The sequence below is a fragment of the Protopterus annectens genome, chromosome 7.part0 (genome assembly GCF_019279795.1).
Source record: "Protopterus annectens isolate FY-2018-M chromosome 7.part0, PAN1.0, whole genome shotgun sequence".
NCBI classification, from domain to species: Eukaryota; Metazoa; Chordata; order Ceratodontiformes; family Protopteridae; genus Protopterus; species Protopterus annectens.
The window spans coordinates 103,616,494-103,640,664 of record NC_056739.1 but is presented as its reverse complement, the minus strand read 5'-3'; the positions used below and the strand labels follow the sequence as shown (position 1 = coordinate 103,640,664).

Sequence of the window (24,171 nt, the reverse complement as noted above, 5' to 3'; positions counted from 1 at the left end):
TAAAAGGAGGGGGAGTATCCATATTCAAAGATACCCACACCTCCAGGTTAGTGGCACTGCACGAAGCATGGGAGACCATCCATGTGCAACTAACAGTGGGCAAAACTGCCTTTCAGTTTGTAGCCTGCTACAGACCACCCTCCCAAACTCAGGAACCCCACTCGGCTTTCCTGAGAACACTGGAGAATATGAAGGTCTCTCCAAACACCATTATATTGGGTGACATCAACTATCCAAACATAGACTGGGAGCACTACTCAAGCCCAAACACCCTCACCCAACGGTTCCTAGAATATATAAACTCAAATGCTATGGAACAACTGGTCACAACTCCCACAAGAGGGGAAAACATATAGGACCTGATCATCACCAACATGGGGACTCTATGTTCCATACCAAAGGTATACCCCTCATTGGTAAGATCTGACCATAAATTAATCTCGCTGGACATCCATATCCCGTCCCCACCCCCAGCCAAGGAAACCACGGTGAAGAACTTCTCAAAAGCAAACTTCACACTTCTCAAAACCGAGGTGGAATCCTTCAAAGCCCCCGGGCCAGTGGAAAATATGGCCCAAACCGCAGAATCCTTTACAAACGCATTCTATGGACACCTACAGGAATGCATGCATCATGCTATCCCAAATGAAACCAAGACTCACTCATCTAAAGGCAGGAGGCCTGTCTGGTGGACCCCAGCCATAAATAAGCTATACAACAGAAGGAGGAAGCTACTACATGATAGAGCAAAATCCCAAAAAGGGAAAGCATCTCTGATCAGTACTAGCAAGAAACTACGATCCCTCATAAAATCATCTAAGGCCAGCTTCGAAAGAAAAATTGCACAAGACGCTAAAGATAATCACAAGGCCTTCTTTAGTTATGTCAGGAACCTGGTTGGCAACTCCCAGATATGCTCTGAGTTAGTGCAAAATGACAAAAAAAAATACTGAACCCACAAACACTGCCAACATCCTGGCAGACAGGTTCAGTACAAACTTCTCCCCCCTTCCCCCTCAAAAGAGCAAATGTCTATCCCAACAGAGTGTAGCCTCCCTGAGATCACAGATGCACAGGTGAGAGCTGCCCTCTCGAAAGCAAAAAACACAGCATCAGTGGGACCGGATGGTGTCCTGGGCTGCTTCTTACACGAGCTCCAAGAAGAACTGAACCTCACATAAAGTCACTGTTCAAGCTCAGCCTTACTAGAGGATAAGTACCCAAGGAATGGCATACAGCAACAGTAGTCCCACTCCACAAAGGTGGTGCCACAACAGACCCCAGAAACTATCGCCCTATAAGCCTGACTAGCCTGGTCTGCAAAGCTATAGAGCGTATCATCATGGAACTCAAACAAAGACATTGGGAGCCTCCAAACACTGGATCCTACCCAATTCGGCTTTGTTAAGGGCAGATCTTGCCTCTTGAACCTGGTCGACTTCTTTGAAACAGTCACCAAGGCCATAGATGAAGAGAAGGTAGTCCACACAGCCTACCTGGACCTTGCAAAAGCCTTCAACAATACCCCACTTGGGCATCATAAATAAGCTCACCAGCTTAAATATCAACCCCTATGTCACAAGATGGGTTGCAAACTGGCTCAGGGATAGAACCCACATGGTCAGAATTGCAGGTGCCATGTCAGACTCTAAACCAGTTACAAGTGGCAATCCCACAAGGCTCAGTCCTGGGACCTCTCTTGTTCGGTATATATTTCTCTGAGGTACAGGCTAACATGGGAGGACTATGGCTGACCCAAGTTTGCAGATGACTGCAAACTGGGTGCCATAATCGACTCGCCGACTGACACAAGCATCCTCCAAAAGGGTCTCACAGAGACGGATAACTGGTGCCAGAGCCATGGCCTAAAGCTAAATGCCAAAAAGTGCATAATCATCCCCTTTGGGAAAAACAAAGTGCCCACAAATTACCACATAGGTGGTAATCCACTAAGTACGGAAGTAGTAATTAGGGATTTGGGGACCCAAGTAGATAGCAATCTCTCCTTTGACAATCCTGTTGCCAAAGTGGTTAGAAAGACCTTCTATATAGCCCACCTTATCACAAAAGGATTCACACCTAGATCGAGAGGTCATTGTGCCCCTCTACTCATCACTCATCAGGCCCATAATTGAATACAATGCCCCATTCGGGATGTACCTTACCCGACACCTGCATCAACTGGAAAGACCCCAAAAGTACCTCACCAAGAGGATCAAGAGACTCAAACAGATGCCCTATGCAGTTAGGCTAAAGAAACTCCAGCTCTACTCAGTTGCTTACCACCTACTCAGAGGAGATCTGTGCCTGACGTATAAAGCCATGTCCAACCCAGAATTAATTGACATGCTCCACCTCAGGAAATCCAAATCCCTTAGAGCTACATGCTCCAGGGACTTAAACCTCAGCACAGAAATAAATAGGACATGCTGGAGGGACAGATTCATATCCCAGAGGATCCCCTCATTCTGGAACAAAATCCCAATCCATGTTAGGCAGAGCCCTTCAATGACCCTCTTCAAGAGAAATCTTGACGAGTGGATGGGAGAGCGTAGGTTTATCCCTGGGATCTCTTCTGTGTCCCTACTAGACAGAGGCACAGTAAACTAACCTTAAAAGGGCTATCTTCTGTGACCTACTATACAGAGGCACAGTCAACTAATCTAAAAGGGTGATGAAAGCCAAACACACTCTGGCTAGGCTTATAAATCCCCTAGGGCAGATAGCCTAGTAACAACCTATGAACCTACAAGTATGGGGCCTGTAATCCATATCCATTTACAGTGAACTCTGAGGAACTATACTTAGAAGCTCGATATAAAGTCTTTAAGAGTAACAAATTTCATTACTGTTCTGGTAGGGAGTTATATATATTATTAGCTGTCAGGTATGCCCCTCTTTTTATACAGGAAAAAAAATGGCAAGGCCCCTAAGAAAACAGATTTATGAACATCTCTTTATGATATGGCAAGGAAGACTCAAACAAATACCCTTTTTAAACACTTAAAAACTTGACTAAATAGCTGAATTTTTTTGTCTTTGAAGAAGTACCCCGACCCATGGGGGGGCAATGGGAGACTAAATCAAGTACCCCCAACCCATGGGTGGGTAATGGGAGACCAAAATCGAATACTGGGAACTATACTGGCAACTGATGCTGGGGGCAATGACCCCACCCACTTTAAATGAACCGGTTTCTATAGGGCCTGTGTTAAAAATCAGGGCAGCTACACTTTAGTATATTATTATTTCATTATTATTTACAATTATGTATTCCTTACTTATGCAGTGAATTAAAGTATTTATTTTTTCTTAATGTATATATCTTTCAGATGCTATAAAGTAATTTTAGTCTTCCAGTTATATAGGAGTTATAGTTTTGATCATTACTTATGGATTTTATGTATTAGTGAAAATGATATGAACTAATATATACTTATGTACTTTCTTGCATTTGATTGTTATCTCAAAAGGCATTTGATAAGGGGTGTTGTCCTATATATTTTAACTGTTTATTGATGTTATTAGCCTAGACATAATAAGAATATTTATTTTCATGTTATTTATTTTTTTTACATACAATAACTGGTATCTATGTGATATCCAACGGACATTAGTGTGTAATTACTCTTTAACGAATTGGTGATGACTTAAGGTGTGTTATAGGTGTTTTTTTATTAGTTCTGATTAAGTCCTCTGTTTTATTAGGGCAAAAGTACTCAACAACTAATACAACTTGTTGCCTTACACACAATTTTCATTTGGCTTTTTGTTTTTTGTTTTTTTAATTTTTGACCCCCAAGCTACAGAGGACTCCGCTCTATTCAGCAGGATTCTTTATGGTTATTAGTTGACTTTTCCTACCATTCCTCTGTTTTGGGGCTTTATCCCTCTTTGCCATCAGTGCAGGCTATGTCAAGTACATGAATATTCATTCTTCATTAATCTGTAGGACAGAGCCCTTAGTCAGTTATCCTGGATAGCAGGACTGGAGAACTCAGTACTACTGAGAAGACCCAAAAAAGTGCAATGGATCAAGGCTTTGAGCTGCTAATGAGCTGTTTAGTAGCCAAGAGTAGATGGTTTGATTTATTTCACCTCCCTTTTCATACTGTGCGAGTCTCGGCAAGTCAGGTAACTAGACTGCCCTCCCAGCCTGCTCCTAAAATGCATTTGTAACCAGTTGGCTTATGCAGTTAACAAACAGATAAAATAAAAACAGTCCTTACAAAGAAATTTTCAACCAGGGGTTCCTAGAAGAGACCCTGTCAGAAGGAAACTAGAGAGATTTACATAAACCATTGTGTGTTTCTCTGCCACAGAGCTGAGATTGTGGATAACAGTCAAGGATGAATATAAACATAAGATAAGGAGTCCACACTATGTTAACATGAGAACATATGTAAATAGAATACCATGGTGCCCAAATAAAGTCATGCTCCTCCATACATTTTGTATGCAGGAACCAACTCTCATGCTATTAAAACAGGTCTGTATCTTAACCAGATGAAAAAAAAACAGAATGCTGCTGCAATTGCAAGTAAGTAGGATAACATGAGCTACACAAATCTTAATGGACTCTGATGGTCTATCCTGGAGGAAAAAGATACACACAAAAGAGAGTCCACACTGCCTTCTTATTCCAAAGAGGATCCCAAAGCCAACTTATGCCAATCAAGAGGAACTTGGATCAGGGCAATGATGATCACTGAGGCTGGCTGCCTGAATAAAAGTCTATTGCACCTGCAGTGAATTAATTATCCTTTGCCTAGGGGTACTATGTGCCATAATCTGATACTAAGCCTGATACAATTCCTAAGAGAGAAACTCCTTAGGCTAGGCAGCCTTCCTAAGACAACACTGCCATGGAAGAAAGACAAAAAGGGAAAAACAAGCCTATATGCATTAAACACCACCCTAGACCACAGCAATGTGGAGCTCCTGACTAAAATATGCATGAAAAAAAAAAAAAGATGCTGGTGGCAAAAAAGGCACTCCAAGGGAAATGATCAAACTAGCTTCCTCCCTTGATAATTATGACTAAACAAGAGAAAAAAATGCCTCTGTAATCTAGTCTTCAGTTGGAAGATGCTCTCATTCAGAAAAGGGGAAAAAAGACACTGGAAGCTGCATCCTCACATCTTTCCAACCGAGGCAACAAGCACCATAGTATGCCTCCCTGACTCCAAACTGCTAGGTCCATACCAATCTACAATCATCCCAGAATCAGATTTAGTACACATGATCCAGACCCTTACCAACTCCCTAGACTGGATCCTTAAAGGAAAATGTCCTCCGTTTCAAACCATTTGTGTAGTCCACACAACATAAACAAAGCAAAAGAAACTTGACCTTCCTGAAGGATGGCTTAGACTAAGAGACCATCTCCTATGTGAAGAGTAACTCGACAATGTCCTAGGCAAGAAGCACATACCAAGTTTAAAAGAATTGCCTACCACTCATTTAACCAGCAGCCACAACAAAACTGTGTCCACTAATGCAGCTGTGGCCAGCATCAACCTCTGTCATTCTGAGAACTCATTCAGCTAGCATGAACCCTAAATTAGTTGTTCTATGAAACATTGCCCCCTTGAGCAAATGGACATTGGCCAATATCAAAAGGAAGGCAGCTCTGGGCTACTAGATATTAAGGAACCATGGATTACAATTCATACCATGAGCAAAAAGGTTAAAGAGAAAAAGGAGAGAATATACCAGCCCCTAAAATAAAGACTATGCAGAGTCAACAATTCTAAAGTCTCTGAAGATGCAGACTGAAAGGCTGTGCAAAATGAGCATAATAGAATCCTGACCTTCAAATTAAAGCTATTCAGGGCAGGAGACTTCAACGTGGCATTGGGACTTCAAGCCTTACCCCCCCCCCACATCAAAGCTTCTCTAAATAGTCACACCAGGAAAGAGGTACCATCTGACAAGGGTGCCTTAAACTGTCACCTTGACTGGTCAAATAACCCATACACTCAAGGAATGAGTCTGTTATAATGTCCACAAAACTCAAGAGTGAGTGACACACAATCTGGGCAAGGTTAAGAAAAAGCAGCTCCCTTAATACATCTGTGAAGGTATTGGTTGTATCTTTAGGCATAAGGGAACAGCTTACGTACAAAACATGCAATCTACATAGTAGCCCACAAGACCAAAAGAAGAATAGGAAGAGAAGTCCCCTGAAGCAAGGACAGAGAGTCTATCCAGGACAAGGTAAGGCCAAAGTGAGTCACTGTTGTCCAGTGGCATAATTAGTGGTCTGATAAATTGGCCTTACAACCAAGTAAAAGGATAACCGATGAAAGGAGTCTGCAGTGTTCAGTGGTCTGCCAGAAACAGAAAGAAGGCTGAGTAGCTGTCCAAAGAGTAACACAGGAAGAGGCTAAACAGTGACCAGGAAAACAAGTGGCAGCCCAACCACACACATGAGAAGTAGCCCTACTCTATAAAAACTCTCAGAATGGGAAAAACAAGAGGAAACAAATTCCATCAAGGATGAAGACTTGGCAAGAAAGGAAACATTATCACCACCACACGCAAGGAGAGAAGACAGTCCTAGCCCAGCAAACTCTACAACAGAAGAGGGAATGTGTAGTGTGTGTGCGTGTGTGTGCGTGTGTGTGTGTGTGTGTGCTGTGGAAGCCCAGCAAGCTCTTCACTTCACTTCCAGCACAGCATGGGCAGTGCCCTACCTACCCCCCCAAGATCATTTACAAGAACAGGTCTTCAGGTTGAATCAGTCAGTGTACTGAAGCCAATATCTACACCAAGAATGCCAGATTAAACACCAACCAATAACATCCAGAAGAAACCAGTCCAGAAGATGAAAGGTGTTGCCTGCTCCTTTCTTAAGGACCAACATAAAGCCAACACAAAACACCAAACCTGCCCAACATCCATGCTGGACAGAAAGGAAGAAAATGGCACTTCATTCTATCACTCCAAACAGCAGCCCTGCTGTAGCCCAGTCTTGTCCCCAAGGCATCGCTGTGAAAGGTCTGCAGAAAGAAACCTGTGAACTGCACACCACAGAGAAAGAGACAACACAGAGCTCTCAAAGTAGGCTCAGGCTTCCTACCAGAGTGCACAACAAATATATGCACAATGGCAAGCTCCTCCTCTGTCTCTTACCATCTGCTAACAGGAACAAGAAGCCACCTAGGAGAATAGGAAGAGTCACTCACATAATAGCGGACATCTGAGATGGAGGGAAAGCAGGGTCCCATGACGGGAACAACCACCTCTCTCCCACATCATGTACAATAGCTGCCATGATTGGGCTTCTCCAGAGAAGGTGGCAAAACCTAGTGCCTCCCTGATGCCAATTCACCAAATTCACCAGTGGGAGGGCAGCATAACAAGGCTGGAAACCTTGAGCAGCTGATGTTAAGGAGATTCCTGGAGCTCAGAAGAGAAAACCAGACTACAAGGAGTGGAAGGGCCTGGTCCCACTAAAATAAACTGACAGAACTCCCCTTGATGCCTTGGCAGAGCTGGGCACACAACCCAAACTCAAACCCACAAAGGCAGGAAGGACAATGCAGACAAAACAATCAACTGAGCTCCTATAACTAGTATGAAACAGAGTATTCAATGCAAGAACCTTCAACTTTGGCCTAGCCTGTACTGGACAGACTTATGTATGCCCCAGCGTATGCTCCAAAATCCAAGTTGCCAGATCTACTGCTGGATCTCAGCCCAAATTGGGTAAGTAGGACTGCAGCAGGTGCATCAACACAGGACAATCTAAGAGCAAACCTGTGCCATCTGGCACAAAAAAAGGAGGCCCAATGCCACAGGCATTATCTGATCCAGTGTATGAGAAACTGATGCCAGGACCCCAGGAAAAAAAGAGATTTGGATGGCGCAGTGGTGCAGAGGTTAGCGTTGTCATCTCACAGCAAGAGGTTCTCACTTCGATTCTCAGCTAGGGTGCCTTCCGTACGGAGTCGGCATGTTCTCCCTGCATTCGTCTAGGTTTCCTCCAGGTGCTTTCCTCCCACGTCACAAAGACATGCGTCTGGAGTGCTTCTCCCCTGGCCTCCACTGAAAATTGTCTTTTTCCAAGTCGGAATTTCTAGGTAAACAAAGGTTAAATAAATTATTAAATAAAATTTCATACTGACATTTGGCAAATAGTGCCCAGAGGCTTTAAAATGTCAATCAAACCAAAAGCAAAGTAGAAGTTAAGAAGGATCGATGTGGCTGCCTCTTTAAAATCTTGGAGATGGCAGGGACTGAAACCAACAACTGTTGATGAAATTGATGCAAAATGATTGAAAACCCCTCCAAAACCTGAACTGAAAGGACCATAGAACCTAGACCCAGTGGGAAATAATACCAAGACCCTCCTCTGAGAAAGCAGACAATGTAAGGTAAACCCTGTGACAACCCTCCACTGGACCAGTAATCAAGAAGCCTCAATCCTCACCACTGACAACAGTGGGGGACATTCACTGACAGGATAACAGGTACACACACACACACACACACAGCTCTCTGCATCAAGTGCAGTTTCCCTTAAGGGCACACAGACACCACAGTCAGTCCTCGGCTGGTTTCTCACTCTTTCTCCAGATCCCAAATAAAACTCACCACTGGCACAGCTATAGAGTTGAGATCTCCGCTGAGTGACCAAGCCAAGACCTCCAGCAACCTCTCTGTCCAACCAGTGCTTCATGTCCCTGCCCAAGTGGCTGACACACACACTTTGAGATTTGATTTATATACAAACACACACACACAGAGGAAAGGCTGGTACAGGCTTACTAGCTGTGCCCCTTCTGCCCAGACTATAAAGTCGTTTTCACTGCTACCAGTTACTCCTCATCAACTACGTTAAGACCCTTAACAAAGGGTGTCAAATTAATATCCAAAATATTACTCCTGGGAATAGCTTGAAGAATAACATCATTTCTATCATCTGACTTCTAGTTCCCAGGCCAAACCCCCCACTGATAAACGCGTTTACCATCTACTTGTAAAAATATACAGACAAGGGCTTTTCCTCAGATCTTTGGCAGATGCTGGAAGTCATAAAACAATTGCATTCCTTCATGCTTCAAAAGTAGCAATTAGTTCACTGCAAGGATAATACAGAAAGCTTCCAAGTACAGACCTTGTGTCTAGCTGCATTGAAAACTTGAAAGATTAGCCTCTTTATTGCATCCTATAAAGTAATTTAATTTGAGGTATTTTTCTAAAGTTTGCTGGACGGAGGTTAACCCTCCAGTATTCGTTTCCACTATTAAAATATATACATTTAAACAGTTACAATAGTGCATGTACATTTCTGTTCTCTTCCAGTAGGGCACACTGTGGTTACATTTCAAACACTGCACTCTACAAATACCTTTTCAACACACACGTCTGTACAAGCAGTTTGATATACATATGACAAAGTTATAATACATTTGTAACACAAGCATCTTGTATAAATCATTTCTATATTCACCGATGACATCATTTACAAAATTCCAGCTAGCTGTGCTGGCAGTACCTCCTTTTGTCACAGACTCGAAGACTGAAACTCTCAACATCTACTAGAGGTGAGAAGGAAGAAGCAGACTTCCCCTGGCAAACCCTTGGAACAGCTGAACTTGTGGACGATATAATACAAACAAGATTAAACAAAAATGGTCCAAGCAATCACTAAATTAAATAGACTCACTAGTGATCTAGCACAATAAGAGAAAAACGCAGAAACAAGAAATGCCAAATAAAAGAACAAATCAAGAAGAAAATCTAAAAGAATGCCAAAAAGACAACAAACACAAATTTAAAACAGGTGAAACAGCAACAAGACAATTCTGCAAAATAAAACCCTCAACAAACAAAAAACAAAAGCAAATCAAAAGGAGGAAGTTCCAAAAGTACGCAAAATAAGCCAAACAGGTGCTACCCTGAAGGGTGCAATGTCTTAACCTAAGGGACGGTATCTGTAAAAAAGAAAATGCAACAACAGCAAAAAAGGACAGGAATGAAAGGCAATGAAGGCTGCTGTCTGCGGACATATACACCACCTTAAAAACAGCCAGCGGGGGACAGGGACTTTCTACACTGAAAACTGCCAAAGTGACCTGGAGTTGTCAGGATCCAAATGAAAGCTTTCAGGAGAGAGAAGAAATGGGGAAAAAATGTAGGCCCAGGTTTTATGGCAAGTGCAGGTGCTTGCGTAACTAAGAAAAAGTTATATCCACTAAGCAAAGCAAGGACAGAGAAAGACTGAATCCCTCCCATATTAGAATTACTGCCTGTCCTGTTAACTCCAAGGCTTGTCTGTCATCAACTGATAAGAGTTCAATTAATCCCCAGCTCCTGAAGCTTCTATAGACATTGTATGACAACCGGTTAAACAAAACACAGACATCAGCACTGCTGAAAGCATCATGTGGCCTGTAACTATGGGTCACGTTATGTGCTTTTTTGATAGTGCTGCAATCTTATATTATATGACATAATCAATAAAACACACCGTCTACAAGTCTTCAAAACTGAGCAGAAGCAAAAGAATTGAGGGGTACTTAGTTAGGATGGAGGGTCAGCAGCCTGAGAAAAAAATTCAGAAGCACACAACAAAATTACTTTATAAGTATAGATTAAAGCCATCAAGGGAGTTTAGTAATAGAAGAGTGACACTGTGATTAAAGTGGGTGGGTATAAAAAAGGACAGAGGGCTGCACTCAAGCTCTTTTCTTATGTTTTACTTTGTGAATGTGACATGAGAAATGCAGAAAGCAAGCAGTACCGTGTAACATGTTTATTCCCTGCAACTACGTGCAGGTCAGATACCTTGTGTTACTTATTGCATGGGTTCTCCTTATGCAAGTGCAATAAAATTAATAACATCAGGACATCTTAATATTTTTGTAACTCACCATTTACAGCTATAACTGATGTGTTCACACATCAACACAATTTCACTTCTCTTGCTTCAGAAGCTGTACAAATATCCTTACTTAGTCTGCAATGAACACTTTCACGAACACAAATGTTTTATGCAACAGAACCACTTGTGCAAAATTTCAACAACACTTCCACTGATGAACAAGTGTTATCCCAGTACTGCATATGTTATTAAAATTACAAACGGACATCATGACCTGGCAGACACAGCCGAAGAGGACAGGAGATCCACTTAGGGAGAAACAGTTAGTTATGTAATCACCATAACGTCAGATGTATGTGGTCCATCTCGCCTACATTCTTAACTGACGGGTTTGGAGCCGATTGGACGGTGGGCGGGTACGTAAGAATGCAGGCGAGATGGACCACATACACCTGACGTTATGGTGAGTACATAACTAATTGATAATGTGGTCCTATCTCGCCACATTCTTAACTGACGGGACAGCGTCCCTAGCACCTACATTCTGGGAGGCTCACTGACAATACTCCTGAGCACCGTGGAACCAAAGGAAGCCCAGTCTCTAGACACCAAATCAAGCTTGTAATGAGAAACAAAGGTGTGCGGAGAGGACCAGGTGGCCGCAGCACAGATGTCATCCAAGGAGAGCCTAGCATGATAAGCTACTGATGCAGCCATGGCCCTGGCAGAATGAGGCTTAACTGGGAAAGGTAAATCTCTGCCTGCTGATGCATAAATAAAGGAGATACAGTCCTTAATCCATTTAGCAATAGTACCTTTAGTCACAGGGCTACCATTCTTGTTCTCTGAGAAGAACACAAACAATTGATCCGATTTCCTGTGGGGTTGTGTCCTGTGCAAATAAAACCTTAGTTATCTATAAACATCCAACAGGTGAAATTTGAATTCCGCTTCATTTGAAAAGTTTGGAAAGAAAACTGGTAACTCAATGGATTGGTGAAGACAAAAGGTAGAAGATACCTTAGGAAGGAAGGAGGGGGTTGAGTCTCAAGGAAACCCTATCCTTATGGAAGACCAAATACGGGGGCTTTATGGAAAGGGCCTGAAGCTCTGATACCTTCTTGGCTGAAGTAATGGCGACCAGAAAGGCTGTCTTCCAAGACAAATATTTTAATCCACAAGTGTCAGCCAGTTCAAAGGGGGTAGAAGTTAAGGTTTGAAGCACCAAGCTTAAATCCCATGGTGAAACTGGTTGTGACAATGGCGGATGGAGTAACCAGGCTCCTTTCAGGAAGGCTTTACAAAGTTTATGGCCCATAAGGGAAGGCTCATGCGAGACGTGAAAGTTAGAAATGGCCGCCAGCTGTACCTTAATAGTGGAGGTAGCGGAACCCTGTTTGAAGAGCATAGCCAAAACCACCAACAAGGGGGCTGTGAAGGGATCTAGATTGTGTGCTTCAGCCCAGATAGCAAATCTTTTCCATTTGCTAGAATATAGTTTTCTGGTAGACTACTTGTGGGAGGACGACAGAATATGCAACACCTCAGGTGAAAAGGAATGTAGTCTAACTAAGGATGGAAGTGGAGCAGCCACGCTGTCAACCTGAGGGTTCGTAGGGATGGACGGAACTGATCCGACTGATGAGTCAATAGGTCTGGTACTGGTTCCAGAGTCCAAGGGCCGTCCACTGTATACTTCTGAAGAAAGGGGAACCAAATTTGACAAGGTCAGTATGGTGCGATAAGAATCATCTTGCTTCCCAAGGAAGCTGCCTCCTGAATCACTCTTGATAATAGAGGGAACGGAGGGAAGGCATAGAGAAGACCTGGGGGCCAATAGTGGGCTAGGGTGTCCCTGGGTGACTCCCCCAGGGGGGGGGGATCAGAGTGAAGAACCTGCTGCACTTGGCATTGAGGGTGCTGGCAAACAGATTGCAGCAAGGTTGACCCCACCTGGAGAAGATCTGAGTTGCAACTCGGTTGTTCAAGGACCACTCGTGAAGCATCAGAATAGCTCTGCTTAGCCTGTCTACTATCACATTGGACTTCCCTGAAATGTGCGTTGCCACTAGAAAGCGTTGGGAAGACACCACCCAGTTCCACACTCTCATGGCCTCTCTGCAAAGGGGATAGGACATGGTTCCACCCTGCTTGTTTAGGTACCAGACGACTGACATGCTGTCGGAAAGAACAGCAATCGTCCCCTTGGGAAGAGAGCTCTGAAGTGCTTGCAACGCTAGAAGCACTGCTCTCATTTCCAGGACATTGATGTGCAAGTGTACCTTGTGATCTTGCCATGTGCCTTGGACCGTTCTGCCCAGATAATGGCCACCCCAACCTATCTGGGAAGCGTCTATGGTCACCATGGCGGTAGGAGACAGGGGGGGGGTCAGTGGTCTCCCTATGTCTAGATTGGATGACTGAAGCCATCAACGTAGGTCTTGTCGGCATTGTTCCGTGATGAGAATGGGATAAGACAGAGGAAACTCCTGAAAGGACCACTGGACCGAGACCAGCCACTGGAGGATCCGCATATGCAGCCTGGCTAGCAGTACTAGCATGATGGTAGCCGCCATGGACCCTAGTAGTTGAAGAGCAAGTCTGACTTGGACTTTCTTGAGGGGCAGTATGGCTAACACCTGAGCCTGTAGCACTTTGATTCTTTCTGTTGGAAGAAAGGCTCTCATTTGGACGGAGTCTAGCTCTGCGCTGATAAATGCAACATGCTGTGATGGCCGCAACACAGATTTTTCCCAGTTGAAGTTAATTCCTAGGTATTGGCCCAATGTGTGGTAGCCTTCGTGGCTTGAACGAGTAAATGCCTGGAGGGGGTGGTGAGAAGCCAGTCGTCCAGATAAGGAAAAACCTGGAATCCTTGACGTCTCAAGTGGGCTGTCACCACTGCTAAGCATTTAGTAAACACCCTGGGGGCTGTGGTGAGACCAAAAGGCAGAGCACGAAACTGGTAGTGACTGGCTCCCAGCCGGAAGCGTGGATGACTCCTGGATACCTTGTTTATCTTGATGTGGTAATAAGCATCCTTGAGATCTATGGAGCACATCCATACTTCTTTTTCCAATAAAGGGAAAATGGACTGAAGAGTGACCATTCGGAACTTGGACTTCACTACAAATCGGTTTAAACGGCTGAGGTCCAGAATGGGCCTCAGGTCCCCTGTCCTTTTTGGCACCAAAAATAATCTTGAGTAAGTTCCTGATCCGATCTGGTCTGAGGGGACTGGTTGGATGACTCCTTTTTCCAGCAGCTTTGAAACCTCTAGCGCTGCTTGATCTCTTTGACTGGGTGGAACGTCTGGGATTTTTCTGGATAGGGGAGGGGGTGTAAGAAAGGGAATGATGTAACCTCCAGTAATTATTCAGAGCACCCATTGATCCCGAGTGATACTTTCCCAGGCTAGAGGATGCCTCGAAAAACGGCCCCCGACTGGCTCCGGAGTAGCACAGTCGGGCAGTCCCTCAGGGACGTTGGTAGGAGGCTCCACGAAATGATTCACGGTCTCCTGAGTTGCGGGGGCCTCCTCCTCCTCTAGGGCAGCGCCCTCCAGAGTAATTCCCCCCTCCTCTGCCCCTGGAGGGGGGGGTCACCATGCTCAACAGGGAAAGACTTCTGAGACTTCTAAAACCACATTTTGCCTCCCCTCCGTGCCTTGGGATAAGGCCTAGAGGGAGGCAAGAAACAGGCCCCTACGGCAGACAAAGATGTGAGCGTCTTTCACTTTGGGTCCAAAGAGGGAGGACCCATCGAAGGGTGCGTCAGTGAAGGAAGACATGAAGGCTTCTGCGAAGTGACACAGGCGCATCCAGGCTTGCCTCCTGAGGGCTATGCCTGAGCTAGCTGCCCTACCCGCTCCTTCGGCTGCATAGGATATGAGCCTCATGGATGAATTGACAATAGAGGAAAGGGTAGACAACTGGGCGTTGACAGTCTGATTCACCGCCTCAGGCAAGTTACCCGAAAGGGTATCTCCCAATTCCTTAAGGAGATCTCTTTGGAGCCTAGTAAAGTGTCAAAGATAGTTCAACGACCGCAAAGTAAAGGTCAATGAAGACAGGGTACACTTCCCATACCGATCCATACTCCTGGACGCCTTGTTAAGAGGATCAACGGAAGCAGAAGCTTCTGCAACTTCTTGCTGAGTGGCAGACGCCACCGCCATGGCATCTACAGGAACTCCTTTAGTTAGGAACTCTTTCTCCGGGGGTGCAGACAGAAACTTGTTTGGGCAGCTGGGCACCGTTTCCACTGAGTCAGGGTGTTCCCAAACCCTTCGACAAATAAGGTCTAACAATTTGAAGGGCGGAGACACCCAGGAGGCGGAAGGTCGGGCTCTGAAGGCTTTGAGGAGGACCGACTCTTCCTCAGATGGGGATCTGGAAGGCCAGTCGCCTCTCTGCCTTAAAATCTCCAGAATATCGGAGAATGAGACATCATTGGAGGACAACTTGGGGGACCCCTCTGCGTCATCGAGGTCGGTATCAGAAGTGATGGACTCATTCGGGGAGTCAACGTGCTTCCTCTTGCACGACTTCTTTCTGGGAGGCTCCTCAGGCGACGAATCTGAAGGACCCTCAGAAAGCTGGGGGCCATGTATGGAAGTATCCTCGGGCCTTCGAGCCCCGCTGGTGTCAGGGGCTCCAGCCCCAGTGTCAAACGAAGCAGTAGCTGATTCGAGTGAAGTCACTGAAGACTTGGCCAGTGCGCTCCTCATGGCCTTGAATGCGGGTCCACCGGAATCAGAGGACCGACCCATCTCCAAAACCACAATCGGAGTCAGGGTTCCCTTAGCCGAGGCACCAAGAGGGAGACTTGGAGCCGAGGGATGAAGCCCCGATGTAGCCCCCTCGGGTCCGACCGAGGAAACCCGGGTGCCATAACCAGAAGATGGAGTCGAAAAGGTTGGAGCCGAGGTCAGAGCCGAAAGGCCTCACGGGGGTATCGGCGCCAACCCCAGGACCTCACTCGACGCAGAACACCTCGGCTCCGACGACATAGAGGTGCCCGGAGGAGGAATAATCGGAACAGACAAGAGGGGAGGCTCCGGAGCAGACTGGGCTGGAGCGGAAAATAACCTGGCTAACACCGGCGCCTGAAGGAGCCTCTATACCACTCTATCCACATCTGAATACGATAACCTGGAAGACTTGGAGGACACAGAAGGTGGCCGAGATATCTTGCCCAGAGAATCCAGGTTTAGGCTAGCAGAAGGGCTCCGAATCGGCTCCAAGAGAATCGGAGCTGAATCTGGCTCCAGTGTCACAGAAACCTCCTGCGGCACCGATAACAATGGAGCCGAGGAAGCCGACTCAGACACAGGAATTCCTTCCCTAGGCTTCAAAGCCAATGGAGCCGAGTAAGGTGGAGCTGTCTTCAATATCTTCTCCGATGGCTCCGAGGAACTAGACGGAGCCGGATATATCTTTATTGGTTTAGATTTAGATTTCCCACTAGGGGAGGCAGACTCCAAAGCTTCTTCAAAGGCAGGTTTGACAAGGTCCCTGAGAATCAATTTATTTTTCCTCTCTTGCAAGACTCTAGAACTAAAGGAGTGACAAACACTACAAGATTCTTGCAAATGAATGGCGCTCAAACAATACACACAGATGGCATGGCCATCTGTTAAAGACATCTTATAAGAACATTTGGCACACTTTTTAAAACTACAAGGCTTATGCTCCTTATGATCTTTGCCTGACATGGTAATTCACAATAAACCACACACAAGCTAAGGAAGGGACTCAAGTCCCAACAGAGTTAACAGACACAGGAGAGGGCTAAGGCCCTCTAACTTAAATGGGCCTAGCCCGTCAAACACAAGGATGCCACAAAAAAACTTAAACTAAGCTAGTTGAAGAAAGGGGCTCTAACTTAAACTCCCCTACAGACGTAACAGACACTGGAGAGGCTAAGGCCCTCTAAATTAAACGGGCCTAGCCCGCCAAACACAAGGAATCCACAAAAACTAAAAAAATTAACTGAACTAGTCGCAAAACACAGGATACACTCAACGTAGCTGTAAGAACAGCTTTTGACAGAAAGTTTAGAAAAATAAGCTAAAGAAATGTTTAAATACGGTACTTAGCCACAACCAAGCTCGAGACCACGTATGTACACTACAACCGGCAAATGAGATCTGGGGGTTTGGGCGTGGTGCATCTTGGGATACTAGGGCTAGCCCAGCCAATCAGAGACTTTGAGCTAGTAAACAGCGGCCGAGTCGGAGCCGTTTCTCGGCTCCGAACCCGTCAGTTAAGAATGTGGCGAGATAGGACCACATTACATCTGAGTGTCATAAATGGTGTCAGGGTCAGAAACACTCCCTCAGTACAATGCCCAGTGCTCTGGTTACTGAACATGAAAAAGGGAAACACCATATCACAACACCGGTACTAACAAAAAGAAGCACATGTGCATTTACTTGGACATGCTTTTAGATAATTCAGTGTAGACTTCATGCTGATTGTGAGTAATGGTCTACAGTAGAGGGCAGAGTCTTCTAGCAGCAGTATGAAAATAACAGGACTGAGCCCACCATGACCACAGAGAAGGGATCCAAAGGTTCACTTCCTATAAATCAGATTACAGCTTTGGTGAGAAAAAAAAGAATGAGATGCCAAAGCCAATTCTGGCTTAAGTTTTCTTTTGCCTTTGTACTAAGATAATTAACTTTAAGCTTATTTTTGCTGCTACCATCAACAAACTTCTTAAATCCTGTCTATATTTAAAATGTAACTTTTCCCTACATTTCATCAATAGAAATACATTGTATAAAAGTACCTAGACTTCTCACTCAAGAAATGTTTAACTGTAGTAAGCAATAAAAAAAGTGTTTTGTATACTAACTTAAGCTACAAAACATCTGCTGTTCTTTATACATGTGAGCAAACTGAAATTTACTCAAGCTCGTCAGACATTTTTGTAATTTTATATTTTATATGATAATACTGCCATTTTATTTCTTCTGTGAATTATTCAGTTTTTCATCATTTACTTCTGTCCCTCTCTCATTTTCTCTCTTACTGGTTGTCCAACCCTCCTCTCTCTCTCTTTAATTTACCCCTTTTCACCTCTTTTGGAACATATGATACGTCTTATCCTCCTCCCCCGCCCACTGTCCTTCCTTTTCCCTTTTCTGCTACTGCTCCCCTCAACCTCTCACCTTCCTTCTCCTACTCTCTCTTCTTCTTGCCGTCTTGCTCTCCCTCTACAAGTAACACGGTATCACTCTAACATTCCCTCTACAAGTAACACGGTATCATTCTCTAACATTCCCTCTACAAGTAAAACGGTATCACTCTCTAACATTCCCTCTACAAGTAACACGGTATCACTCTCTAACATTCCTTCTACAAGTAACACGGTATCACTCTCTAACATTCCCTCTACAAGTAACACGGTATCACTCTCTAACATTCCCTCTACAAGTAACACGGTATCACTCTCTAACATTCCCTCTACAAGTAACACGGTATCACTCTCTAACATTCCCTCTACAAGTAACACGGTATCACTCTCTAACATTCCCTCTACAAGTAACACGGTATCACTCTCTAACATTCCCTCTACAAGTAACACGGTATCACTCTCTAACATTCCCTCTACAAGTAACACGGTATCACTCTCTAACATTCCCTCTACAAGTAACACGGTATCACTCTCTAACATTCCCTCTACAAGTAACACGGTATCACTCTCTAACATTCCCTCTACAAGTAACACGGTATCACTCTCTAACATTCCCTCTACAAGTAACACGGTATCACTCTCTAACATTCTCTCTACAAGTAACACGGTATCACTCTCTAACATTCCCTCTACAAGTAACACGGTATCACTCTCTAACATTCCCTCTACAAGTAGCACGGTATCACTCTCTAACATTCCCTTACATCACAAGTCTTTCCTTTGTTTTCGTCCTATCCTTTTACTCCACACTCCGGACCTGCCTTGACCACAAAGCAGTTCCAAGAGGGGGAGAAAATTCTTTACAGAGTGCAGATGCATGATGACATTCCATAAATTCTAATTCCAATCCTGCCTCCTCATCCCTTTCCTCAAAGCCCCCAGAATCTTAACAAGTAGATTACATTAACCCTTCTGTGGATTAAGCTTCTCTAGTGAGCCTCATCTGCAGCATGTTTCTGCATAAGAATCATAGTGGATCATTCCCTAAGTGAAGGGCATCCCTTTGCCCAATCTCAGGTGTCAGACCAGTCAGTCAAGGTTCTCCCTGGATTACTCAGTTCTTCAGACAACTGTAATACTCCTCTGAGCTGTGGCCTTGTCAGTATGTTGACAGTGGTTACGCTTCCCTCAGTGGATGTGTATATTTCTGCGAGTGAGTGAGCGAGCTGGTGTTATGTGTGTATCTGAGGATGTATATGCATGAACATGCCACAGTCTATGTCTTTGAAAGACAATATTTGCCTGAAAATGTATGTGTCTATCCTGATTTATGAGTATGTGTCACATTGTGTATGTGAGACACTGAGCATGTGGATGTGTGGGTGTTTGAGTGAGTGTGACAATGTGAGTAGAAGACAGTGTGTGTGTGTGTGTGCGTGCGTGTGTGTGTGCGCGCGCATCTGTGAAAGTTGTCAAAAATTAGTTTGTGAACTGGCACTAGAGCCCAACAAAAAATGTACATGTGAAGAAACCAGATGTTACCTCTCCAGCTAGATACCTGTACTTTTCATTTCAAACAAGACCTTTTATAACCCACATAGACACAAGCCTTTGCACATGAAGTTTCAGAAATAGCCCTTTTTGATTCAGACTTTGATACTGTCTGGCAATAACGCCTCTAAAGTTTCACTAGTAAGTATGGAAAAACAGTCTTATGAAGACAGAAATCCTTGCAAGTCAGTCCTCATTCCATGGGCAGCCCTTGGGATTTAAACTAATTTCCACATAAATTAGAGCAGCTAAGCATACTGGGATATGACTGGTACTGTCAGGCTATCAGGGGCAACAGAAATTACACATACGGTTACATGTCTATTCTCTGACTTCAAAATTGTCACATCCACGATACTGCTTTTGCACTTTTACATACGGGGCCACAAGGGGGCTTGTCCTCAGAGCCCCATTACTAAAAACGAAGGACGGGGACAAAGGTAACATTGTTTTAATGTTAAATATTAATCTAAAACCAGATAATGTTACTACAGATGATGCTAACATTTCTTTGTGTCTTACTTTGCTACTGCAGCAGCTTAATACAAGCTATACTAGAGTCGAAGGTTAATCATTTAATAACGCTGCTAGCAATTCAAATACTGGTTTTGTTTCTCAGAAAAATAGGCCCAATAATAAATTTCTACAGAACTGGCACACATATAAAAGTAAAATCTGACGAACATCTCTGGTCAGGTAACAAAGTTCACATATGAATCAACACTGATGGACATTTCTGATTAGATGACAAATGGATTTATGCTTAAGAGCCCAGTGGGTGCAAATGACTAAACACTATTCCATGCCAGACATTATTTCCCAGTCAGTGGACCTCTGAGGTACATGAATTACAAAGACAGTACCTAGATGCTAGCTAATTTGCTTTGTACAAAGCTGCATGTCCATTGAGCAGTGCACTGACAGGTGCCAGCTGTGATCTGCGAAATGCTGTGATGACCCATGGTTATGAAGTAAGTCAGTGCCGACAGCACCAAAACCTGCCACAGAATGAGCATCCTGGGGCAAGAACAGAAGAAAAACTGGCATTCAGGAAGGCGGTGCCATGCAGCAATTGGTTTTCTGCAGAAGCAGCAGTAAAGTGCCGCTCTTGAGATACTAATGAATGGATGGTGTGGTACTGTAATCTACCCTGTGGAAAAGGGACAACCCAGTTATCAAAAATAAAAAGCATGAACCCAGTCTGATTTCTTAAAGGTAACCAAACACAGCAACAAGGCACTGATGTAATGCCTATGTGCACTAGAAGGAATTCCACCAGCAAGATTAAGGAAGGATTTACTGCCTCTGTAGGCTGATAGTTAAACATACTGACAGCAGGTGGAAAAAGGCAAACCAGGCTTGTTAAATCGGTCAGTAACTGCTGTCACTATTGCGAATCCATACTATATGGGAGTTGTTGTTGGAATAATTCAATGCCCACAGTAAAAATATTTGTAATGATACAAACAATAAAACTCAATGTCTGGCATAAAATAATACTGATATTAGAGAAAACTGTATGAAAAAAGGTCACTAATGTTAACAATAAGATTTGTTGAAACACAGAAAAAGATAGTAACACTGAGGATAAAATTATATTTGTAGGACACAAGCTTGTAATACAAGAGATGATGCGACATTATCAGCACAAAAGAATGCTCAAATAGTATTATACAGTGATAGGATAAAAATGATACTAAAAGTTCATGCTGCCATTTAAGTGAATGTTCTGCATGCAGATTTTGTCTTTTGTAAGCTATGTAATTTATATTAATAATCAATTATAAAATAAAACTAATAACCTAAGCATATTTCTGATAATCTACATACTAGGACAAATGCCTGTAACCCCAAACTTCCCTCATCTTCTTTCTGTTCAGGATTGCCTTTCCCTACAGGCATTGTGTGATAACGTAAATACATACATTATATATACATATATGAATAAAATATGTAGCTATACATATGGGGTTATTAATATTAAACATACACATAAATATATAGAAACACAGACATAAATGTATCATTCCTTGCTTCTAAAAAATACAGAAATTTGCATCATTGCAGTATGTTTCCTTCATGTATAAAATCTGTAAAAAGCCTAACATCAAAACAGAATATCAGAGAAACTGAGTACTACGTCACATATTAAAATATTCCAATCCTGATTATAAATAGGTTGTTTTACTATAATAATACAAAAAGTAAAACCAAAATATCTTAATGAGTTTTACCAGAAGGCAAGCCCAGACAAACTTCCGGAAAGTCAATTTCAGTCATTTTTAAAGCAACCGTGGAAAGTATAAGGTTATTGTGGGGGAACTACCATTCGTTTGATTTATGGCAAAACTACTGATGGGACGCTTGGGAAGCTAGTTAAAGGAAAGACACCAGCTTCTTTATACAATGTATTAATTGGTGAGGTTAATGGTTTGATAAGGACCAATAATATACCTCAGCAGACAGCTGCAGAGGGTTTCAAACCCAATATTTAACTCATTCCCCTCCCCCAACACACGCACACACCTGCTTGCCTTGCTTTTTAAACATGCACATAAAATAAACTGCAGATCAAATATATATTGCAATATATATTACACATTCCAATATGGCCCAATTGCAACAGCTCCAAGTGATCTTTTACCTTCTCCAGTCAGGTGGGTATATACAATCCAGATGATGAGAAGGCAGCAAACAAAAGCTCCTGTACCAGCCTGCAGCACTTTCCAGCTAGCCAGCATTCTCTAGAAGGAATCGTTGCTGCAAAGGAAATATAGTACTGTGTGCTTGTTCCAAAATTAGTCAGAACTGAGAGCAGTTAAAGAGGAACTCTGTAGTGAGAGCAAGCTACCATGACCCCCTGGCAGGATAACAGAAAAGAAGTCAAGGCCTGCACCATTCTGCCAGCTTGCAAATTAAAGGGCTCATTAATAACATGTCATTTTGGCCCTTTCTCCCCTCGTCTGTGTACTACTTTTCAACCAGTTAATGGAACAGAATCAGGTGCTCCCCTAGTATGGTGCCCAGTGTTGGCAGGGTCCTCGCACTTGTTATACTGGAGCAGAGCTGCTTTATATGTATGCAACAAATTGAAGACGGTCGAAGCTAAGTTTCACAGCTCTCCTCCTGTTTACGAGTTAAAAACACAAAGTCCAGATTTTACAGCACGTCGCCTCACCGCTCTACTGGTACTGTAGAGTTAAGCTACATAACTGGGATCTTGTTCTGAACTGGCTTACTTATTTATAGCCCTTGTTTCCTACTAACTGCACCTTACTATGATGAAGTTTGCCTGTTAGAAGGCACCACTCGTAAGTGTGACCAAACACCATGACTGATGTACAGTGCCTGCATTTCATCTGTTGCCATTTAATGCGGTCAGCATTTTTTCTCCCATGTAATGTACTTAGTTACCTCAATTAAAGCTCATTCATACTTTGGGACGAAGGTTCGAACCTCCTTCCTTCATCCCGTTTCTGATAGAGTCCAATGCCACAGAGCCTTTCACTATATCCAACAGAACTTAAAAGGTTAACCACAAAATTAATCCAAACGTTCAAACAGTGGTGTTGCAGTCAGATATTTCATGGCATCGGCGGGCATACAACTTAAAGCCCCCCGTTCCAGCGCTCTGACAATTTTTATGGGTGTCCACGAGAAATGAGTGCTAGGTTTTCCAGCAAAAAAGCAGGGTACACATGGTTAGGTTGCTTCTTCTTTTCCTATGTCTCCGATCTTGGCAGCAGAGCTTTTCTCTCTGCAGTACTTGGGCGGGTAAGCAAGCGCTCAGAATGGCACCGCAGTGCCACAATCGGACGCGCCTTCCAAACCCGGCTCCAGGCCCACCCGCCCCGTGATTTACTGAGGCGGTGCCGGTGTGTACTGTTTCCTGCCACTTTCACAGTCCTTGTCTGGTGCTGACTGTAGCCTTCCAACGGGAACGTTCTTCTCACTTACTATTCGAGTCCCCCGGGAAAGTACGGCACCTGCGGCCCCGGGTGCCCCATCCTAGTTGCAGTCGGTTGTTCACCGACATCCCTGTTCTTTCTACTATCACGAAGGTCTCAGACGAGCTGCGTGTGGCCATCAGTGGATATGTGCTTCTGCTCTTTATTTTTAGTAGTGATACCCAGTTAACTCCGTCAGTACCGGAAACAAAATACTGGAAGAGTCCATCAGGTGGCTGGCTGGAACCTTACTGTTTGCACTGTGTCTAACTGGGATCCCAGCCCCCACTATAGCTGGGAAAATGAGAAGTATTATGTAGCCAAAGTCAGTACTGTGCAGCTGTGGAAACAACACCCTGAAAGTAAATGAATAGTGTAGAAAATTTACGGTGCATTTTGTTTTTTGTTCAGTTATTTGAAGAGATTCTTCGCTGGAAAATTGCAAGGTGCAAATACAGAAGTTTGTTGGAACTTTTGAGCCGCAAGTATCATTTTATTATGGGAAAGGGAACTATAAGTTATTGAACTTATGAGCGGGAACTTTTCTTGGTAAACCTATTTGCTCAAGAATTTGATGTTTCTTGTTTAAAAAAAAAATTGGACAAAGACAAAATAGTTGTCAGACAAAGGCCTAAAATCAGGGACAATTTTTAAATGTGACTGTAATTCACTTAAAATGTTAATGGCACAGTACCT

At 43.7% G+C, this 24,171-nt stretch overlaps 1 protein-coding gene across 4 annotated transcripts in view; it reads right to left on the bottom strand.

Moving 5' to 3' along the window:
• LOC122806263 (chemokine-like protein TAFA-5) overlaps positions 1–23,764 on the bottom strand; it is a 576,893-nt gene extending 553,129 nt beyond the window's left edge. For 2 of the 4 annotated variants that reach the window (XR_006365497.1, XR_006365496.1), the window contains exon 1: positions 22,173–23,763. Coding sequence is in view for 2 of the 4 variants with exons in the window: in XM_044076530.1 (XP_043932465.1) it covers positions 22,173–22,269 (97 nt within the window). In the remaining 2 variants the exon portion in view is untranslated. Of the gene's footprint in view, positions 1–22,172 lie in introns of all 4 variants that reach the window. The other 2 variants (XM_044076530.1, XM_044076532.1) reach the window with 2 other exon arrangements.
• Positions 23,765–24,171: the final 407 nt, after the last annotated feature.